This window comes from Anolis carolinensis, chromosome 6 (assembly GCF_035594765.1).
Source record: "Anolis carolinensis isolate JA03-04 chromosome 6, rAnoCar3.1.pri, whole genome shotgun sequence".
Classification (NCBI taxonomy): Eukaryota; Metazoa; Chordata; class Lepidosauria; order Squamata; family Dactyloidae; genus Anolis; species Anolis carolinensis.
This window is the reverse complement of record NC_085846.1, coordinates 3,379,621-3,388,140: the sequence shown is the minus strand read 5'-3', so window position 1 is coordinate 3,388,140 and position 8,520 is coordinate 3,379,621. Positions and strand designations below refer to the sequence as shown.

The 8,520-nt window shown below is 40.5% G+C and overlaps 1 protein-coding gene across 1 annotated transcript in view; it reads right to left on the bottom strand.

Annotated features, from left to right (window-relative positions):
• Positions 1-5,202: 5,202 nt before the first annotated feature.
• The window catches only part of epo (erythropoietin), an 18,251-nt gene continuing 14,933 nt past the window's right edge, over positions 5,203-8,520 (bottom strand). Inside the window, exon 5 of the mRNA XM_062984551.1 lies at positions 5,203-6,022. Coding sequence (XP_062840621.1) covers positions 5,885-6,022 — 138 coding nt within the window. The 3' untranslated portion in view covers positions 5,203-5,884. The remainder of the gene's footprint in view (positions 6,023-8,520) is intronic.

The following is an 8,520-nucleotide window of genomic DNA, read 5'->3' as shown; positions in this document are numbered from 1 at the left end:
TTGATGTATATAGGCCGGGCTGTGGCGCAGCTGGCTAGTAACCAGCTGCAATAAATCACTACTGACCGAGAGGTCATGAGTTCGAAGCCCAGGTCGGGTTAAGCCCCCGACCATTAAATAGCCCGGCTTGCTGTTGACCTATGCAGCCCCGAAAGACAGTTGCATCTGTCAAGTAGGGAAATTTAGGTACGCTTTATGCGGGAGGCTAATTTAACTAATTTACAACATCATAAAACTGCCAGCAAAACACAAGGAAAAGAATGAGGAAGTACAGCCACTAGTGGACGGTGAAGCAATAGCTCCCCCTGTGGCCGGAATCATGAAGCTGGAAAAAAATGTTAAATGCCTCTGTATCTGTCTATACTGTATGTTTATTATTATTGACACAACAACATAGTATGACACAGCAAACGAGATGTATATGCTGGAGTTCGTATCACAAAATCACAAGCCGAACACTTCCCAAGCGTTTAGGACTATGTGATGTGTTTTTGGATGTTGTTGTTGTTATTATTATTATTATTATTTTATTATGACACAGCAAACAAGATAGATATGCTGGATTTCATATCACAAAATCCCAAGTCAAACACTTCCCAAGCGTTTAGGACTGTGTGATGTATTTTCGGATGATGCGTGCAGATCCCAGTAGGGTGGCCTTTTGCAGCTGGCAGATCGTAATTTTGTCAATGTCTATTGTTTCCAAATGCCGGCTGAGATCTTTTGGTATGGCACCCAGTGTGCCCATCACCACCGGGACCACCTGCACTGGTTTCTGCCAGAGTCTTTGCAGTTCAATCTTGAGGTCCTGATAGCGGCTGAGTTTTTCCTGTTGTTTTTCATCTATGCGACTGTCACCTGGGATGGCAACATCAATGATCCAAACCTTGTTCTTTTCCACAACTGTGATGTCTGGTGTGTTGTGTTCCAGAACTTTGTCAGTCTGGATTCGGAAGTCCCACAGTATCTTTGTGTGCTCATTTTCCAATACTTTTGCAGGTTTGTGATCCCACCAGTTCTTTGCTGCTGGGAGGTGGGACTTGAGGCATAAGTTCCAATGAATCATTTGGGCCACAAAGTTGTGCCTCTGTTTGTAGTCTGTCTGTGCGATTTTCTTACAGCAGCTGAGGAGATGATCAATGGTTTCATCGGTTTCCTTGCTGAGTCTGCATTTTGGGTCATCAGCTGATTTTTCGATCTTGGCCTGAATGGCCTTTGTCCTGATGTCTTGTTCTTGGGCTGCAAGGATCAGGCCTTCTGTCTCCTTCTTCAGGGTCCCATTCGTGAGCCAGAGCCAGGTCTTCTCTTTATCAGCTTTTCCTTCAATTTTGTCAAGGAACTTTCCATGCAGTGTTTTGTTGTGCCAGCTGTCAGCTCTAGTTTGTAGTGCGGTTTTCTTGTATTGATTTTTGTCTGCTGTTATTATTATTATTATTATTATTATTATTATTATTATTATTGACACAATGACACAGTATGACACAATTCTTCAGGTTCAAGGGTCACCTTTATTTCCCCATCGGGCCCAATTGCCAGGAATCTTCCAACCGGTTCCTCTGGGTTCATCCTCCTGCCTTGTTTTCTCAAGATAAGCCTGATTTGGAAGGCCGGAAGCGGACTCACTTCTCTGACCTTCCGGGACCTCGCTGCCCTTTGGACTCCCCAAAGGAGTTGGGTTTCGGGTGCATCTGCACTGTGGATTTAATGCGGTTTAGCACCACAGGAGCTGGAGAAAGCCATGAGCCTTCTTCTCTTGGCAGCTTCTGTAGGACGTGCAAACTGCAACTCCCAGGATAACCCTGGAGATATTATGTTTTATATTATTCTTCTTATCTTATTATCTTATTTTAATATTTATCAATATAATTTATTATATTATTTTTATAATATATAATTTTATTATATTATTATAATAAAATTATATATTATAAATAGAATACAATATATTATGACTGTATTATAATATTTTTATATTATTATTACCGATTATATTTTATCATTATTTTATTTTAATATATTGTTTTTAATACACTGGAGTCTCACTTATCCAACATAAACGGGCCGGCAGAACGTTGGATAAGTAAATATGTTGGATAATAAGGAGAGATTGAGGAAAAGCCTATTAAACATCAAATTAGGTTATGATTTTACAAATTAAGCACCAAAACATGGTGTTATACAACAAATTTGACAGAAAAAGTAGTTCAATATGCAGTAACGCTATGTAGTAATTACTGTATTTATGAATTTAGCGCCAAAATATCACAATGAATTTAAAACACTGACTACAAAAATGTGTTGGATAATCCAGAACGTTGGATAAGCGAGTGTTGGATAAGTGAGACTATACTGTATTTCAATATTTATCATAATTTATTATATTATTTTTAATATATTATTTTTGTATGTAAAATGCTGTAAAAATGCAAACAGATCTTGGTGTTTTATGTTTTATATTCTTCTTCTTATCTTCTTATCTTATTATATTATTTTAATATTTATAAATATAATTTATTATATTATTTTTACAATATATAATTTTAAATACTATATTATTATTGTATTATAATATTTTATATTATTATTACCGATTATATTTTATCATTATTTATTTTAATATATTGTTTTAATATTATTATACTGTTTCATATTATTCTTATAGCTTATATTATTATTATATTATTTCAATATTTATCATAATTTATTGTATCATTTTTATAATATTATATTATTTTTAATATATTATTTTTGTATGTAAAAATGCTGTAAAAATGCAAACAGATCTTGGTCTTTTCCAGGAAACTCAGGAACCTTTAATAAAGATGAACCGGAACTACAAAACAAGGGAAAATAACAACAACAACAACAATATAAACACAAACCCCTTCCTCCAGGAATCTTCCTTTTTCCCCCAATTTACAAACCAGCTGCTCTCTGAAGTTCGCAAGATAGATAAATATACAGGACGAAAACTGTACACATTTTTAATTTAGTATCAAATATAAACTCTCATAAAACCCCCCTTAACGCTTTACATATCTATATATACACACACATACATATTCAGGACCAGGGTCCGCTCCGGGTTTTAGTCCGAACATCGGCCACATGCTCTCAGCTTCAGCAAAGTCACTTTAATGTTTAAAGTCAAAAATTACTTTAAAAGAGCACAATATGAATGCTTTTAAAGTTCAGACCAAATCCCAGAGCGGATATGACATTCTTCCGGCCCAGGAATAAAAAAAACCCAACAACAGTTAGGTCCATGTGATTGACAGCTGTCAATCGCGTCACCTTTTAATTAAAAAATGCCTTCCACTTCCGCTTGAAATGTTTTATAAATGTGAAAATTGTGCTTTTGTGGGGTTTGTGAAATATCCTTCTTTCTTGATCTTAGCTGACACCTGTCAATCATATCCATCATGGCTTTATTATCCCTTCAAAGGATGATAATCAACATGAACAAAACACCCAACGGCCTCCTTCCATTTCACACTTCAAACTGGCTGAAGTTTCGCTTCTTTCAGGCATGACGATTGATACCTGTCAATCACCTTGCTTAAGGTATGATTGACACTCGTCATTCACCTTTGGCACCTCTCCTTTTCTCCATCCAACACATTCCGCAATGCATTCCTATTTGAGCAAATCCCACTAAACAACTTAAGTAGACCTCCCACAATCCCCAGTCTCACATACTGGTTGCCACTGGTGTTAACTGGTGACCATCCAAGCCCTCCCGACAGATGGTCATCCAGCCTCTGCTTGAAGACCTCCAGAGAAGGAGATGCCGCAGACCATCCATTCCATCTTGAGTACTTTTCTCTTAAAAATTGATGGAATCCTAGGGTTGAAAGGGACCCCCAAGGGTCATCTAGTCTGACCTCAGTCTGCCATACAAGGAAGACACAATCCAAACTCTCCCAACAGATGACCATACAGCCATAAATATGACAGACACACCATATTCTATAATATACCTCTCATAGAATCCTAGAGTGCGATGGGATCCCCAAGGATCATCTAGTCTGACCTCAGTCTGCAATAAAGGAAGACACATTCCAAGCCCTCCCAAGAGATGACCATCTAGCCATAGATATGGTTAACACACCAAATTCTGTGATATGTCTATGATAAATAGACACACTGCATTCTATGATCTCTCTCTCATAGTTGTACGAGACCCTCAAGGATCATCTAGTCTGACCTTATTCTGACATAGAGGAAGACATAATCCAAGCCCTCCCAAGAGATGACCATCTAGCCATAGCTATGATTGACACACCATCTTCTATGATAGATCTATGATAGATAGATGCATTATATTCTATGATATATCTCTCATACTTGGACGGGATTCCCAAGGGTCATCTAGTCTGACCTTATTCTGACATGAAGGAAGACACAATCCAAGCCCTCCAAACAGATGGCCAGCCAGCTATAGCTATGATAGACACACCATATCCTATGATATGTTTCTCACAAAAGCCTGGAGTTGGAAGGGACCCCAAAGGTCATCTAGTCTGACATTGTTCTACCATAAAAAAGATATGATAGACACAACATATTCTATGATATATTTCTCATAGAAGCCTAGAGTTGGATGAGACCCTCAAGGATCATCTAGTCTGACCTTATTCTGACATAGAGGAAAACACAATCCAAGCCCTCCCAAGAGACAACCATCTAGCCATAGAAATGAAAGACACACCATATTCTATGATATCCCTCTCATAGAATCCTAGAGATGGACGGGCATCCAGGGGTCATCTAGTCTGACCTTAGTCTGCCATAAAAGGAAGACACAATCCAAGCCCTCTCAAGAGATGGCCATCCACCCATAGCTATGATAGACAGACACACTATAGTCTATGATATCGCTCTCATAGTTGGATGAGACCCCCAAGGTTCATCTAGTCTGACCTTATTCTGACATAGAGGAAGACACAATCCAAGCCCTCCTAACAGATGACCATCCAGCCACAGATATGACAGGCACACTGATAGACAGGCACAATATATTCTATGATATCTCTGTCATAGGAGCTTAGAGTTGGATGAGACCTCCAAGGATCATCTAGTCTGACCTCAATCTGCCATAAAAGGAAGACACAATCCAAGCCCTCCTAACAGATGACCATCCAGCCACAGATATGACAGGCATACTGCTAGATAGGCACAATATATTCTATGATATCATAAGAGCTTAGAATTGGACGGGACCCTCAAGGGTCATCTAGTCTGACCTTAGTCTGACATAGACACAATCCAAGCCCTCCTAACAGATGACCATCCAGCCACAGATATGAAAGGCACACTGGTAGATCGACACAATATATTCTATGATATCTCTGTCATAGGAGTTTAGAGTTGGATGGGACCCCCAAGGGTCATCTAGTCTGACCTTAGTCTGACATAGACACAATCCAAGCCCTCCATACAGATGACCATCCAGCCACAGATATGACAGGCAAACTTGTAGATAGGCACAATATATTCTATGATATCTCTGTCATAGGAGCTTAGAGTTGGACGGGACCCTCAAGGGTCATCTAGTCTGACCTTATTCTGATATAGAGGAAGACACAATCCAAGCCCTCCTAACAGATGGCCATCCAGCCTCCAGAGAACGAAGGAGACTCCACCAAAAATGGGTAAGAGGATTCCAACCCTTTCCAAAGGCTGCAATATATCCTTGGCCTTCCGCTCGTGCCGCCTCGCAGGAACGGCGTGCCTTCTTCCTCGCGTGCAAGAAGCACGAACCCATGACACCCGTGTTTCTGTGCGCGTGTGACTGAGTGTGCAGTGAAGCAGTCCTCCGTGTGGTCCGTCCTCCCCCCCGGGGACTCAGGGCCAAAAAGGGGGCCAGGGTCCGGGGGGTCCGTCACGTGGCGCTGGCCTGGCAGGCGCCGGACACAAAGAGGTTGACTTTGCCCCGAAGGAAACTCGAGTAGACGCTGAAGAGCTTTTGCACCGTCTGGACCCTCAGGCGGGGGGTCGGGTCGGGGTCCTGGGGGGTCACCTGCAAGGAAAGGGAAGGAATTTGGGGGAGATGATTATTACATTCAGGTAGTCTGACCTCATTTTGCCATACAAGGAAGACACAATCCAAACTCTCCCAACAGACAACCATCCAGCTATAAATATGACTGTAATGAAGTGTGAATTTTTAGTTTACAGATGTTATGTTTAATTGTGTATTGTGTTTTAAAAGGGTCAATATTTCAGTTATTGCATCTTTGCACTCAGAAGTTGGTTGCCATGGAGATGTGGGCAGAGCCAACTGCCGTTTTGGTGGAGAACTGCAGGTTTAAAAAAGAAGCAGTTAGTCTGTGCTCTGATGAGGCACAGGGAAGACTGATCCTTGTTGAAGGGATCAGGGAGGCTCAATTGCTTAGTTTGAGTCAGTTTAAAATAAGTTTGGTGACTTATTTTAAGGTAGTCTGTCTCCTGATGAGGAACAGATAATCTGTGATTGTAATTCACAGGGTGACTGCGGTTTAAGAGCAGTAGAGAAAGAAGTGACATTTTAGGAAGTTTGAATCACCTCATTCTAGCTTTGCAACTGTTAATCAAAGTGCCTCTAAGAAGAAAAGTTACTGTAACTATTAAGCTCTGTGCCTGAATAAACTTGTTATTGTTCTCTAATCATCTAAGCGTCTGTCATATACACATATATTACCATCAAGAGTAAACAACAAGAAGAAAGAAAAACAAAATTTAAAAGGTCTCCTCTCTGAGTAGTTGGTGTCTGCATCTCCCATAGTGGTACCAAACGTTAATAATCCCCTTTACATCTGGTGGCAGCATTATAAAGATTTTACTAACTGGTGGCAGTGTTTAATAAAACATCTTTACAATGACAGACACACCATATTCTATAATATACCTCTCATAGAATCCTAGAGTTGGATGGGATCCCCAAGGATCATCTAGTCTGACCTCAGTCTGCCATAAAAGGAGGACACAATCCAAGCCCTCCCAAGAGATGACCATCTGGCCATAGATATGATTGACACCCCATATTCTATGATATATCTATGATAGATAGACGCCTTATATTCTATGACATATCTCTCATAGTTGGATGGGATTCCCAAGGGTCATCTAGTCTGACCTCAGTTTGCCATACAAGGCAGACATAATCCAAACTCTCCCAACAGGTGACCATCTGGCCATAGATATGATTGACATACCATATTCTATGATAGATCTATGATAGATAGACACATTATATTCTATGCTATAGCTCTCATAATTGGATGGGATTCCCAAGGGTCATCTAGTCTGACCTTATTCTGACATAGAGGAAGACACAATCCAAGCCCTCCCAAGAGATGACCATCTGGCCATAGATATGATTGACACACTATATTCTATGATATATCTATGACAGATGGACACATTATATTCTATGACATATCTCTCATAGTTGGATGGGATTCCCAAGGGTCATCTAGTCTGACCTTATTCTGATATAGAGGAAGACACAATCCAAGCCCTCCAAAGAGACAATCATCTGGCCATAGATATGATTGACACACCATATTCTATGATAGATCTATGATAGATAGATGCATTATATCCTATGACATATCTCTCATAGTTGGACGGGATTCCCAAGGGTCATCTAGTCTGACTTCAGTCTGCCATAGAGGAAGACACAATCCAAACCCTCCCAACAGATGACCATCCAGCCATAGACAGACCATATTGTATGATATATTCTTCACTGAAGCCTAGAGTTGGATGGGACGCCCAACGGTCATCTAGTCTGACCCCAGTCTGCCATTAAAGGAAGACACAATCCAAACTCTCCCAACAGACAACCATCCTGCTATAAATATGACAGGTACACCATATTCTATGAGATATATCTCATAGAATCTTAGAGCTGGAAGGGACCCCCAAGGATCATCTAGTCTGACCTCAGTCTGCCATAGAAGAAAGGCACAATCCAAGCCCTCCCAACAGATGACCACCCAGCCATAGATATGACAAACACGCCATATATATATATATATATATATATATATATATATATATATATATTCCTCACAGAAGCCTAGAGTTGGAAGGGACCCCAAAGGTCATCTAGTCTGACCTGAGTCTGCCATAGAAGAAAGACACAATCCAAGCCCTCCCAACAGATGACCACCCAGCCATAGATATGGTATGATATATATATTCCTCTGAGAACACTAGAGTTGGAAGGGACCCCAAAGGTCATGTAGTCTGACCTCAGTCTGCCATAGAAGAAAGACACAATCCAAGCCCTCCCAACAGATGCCCATCCAGCCATAGATATGGTATGATATATATATTCCTCTGAGAACACTAGAGTTGGAAGGGACCCTAAAGGTCATGTAGTCTGACCTCAGTCTGCCATAGAAGAAAGACACAATCCAAGCCCTCCCAACAGATGCCCATCCAGCCATAGATATGGTATGATATATATATTCCTCTGAGAACACTAGAGTTGGAAGGGACCCCAAAGGTCATGTAGTCTGACCTCAGTCT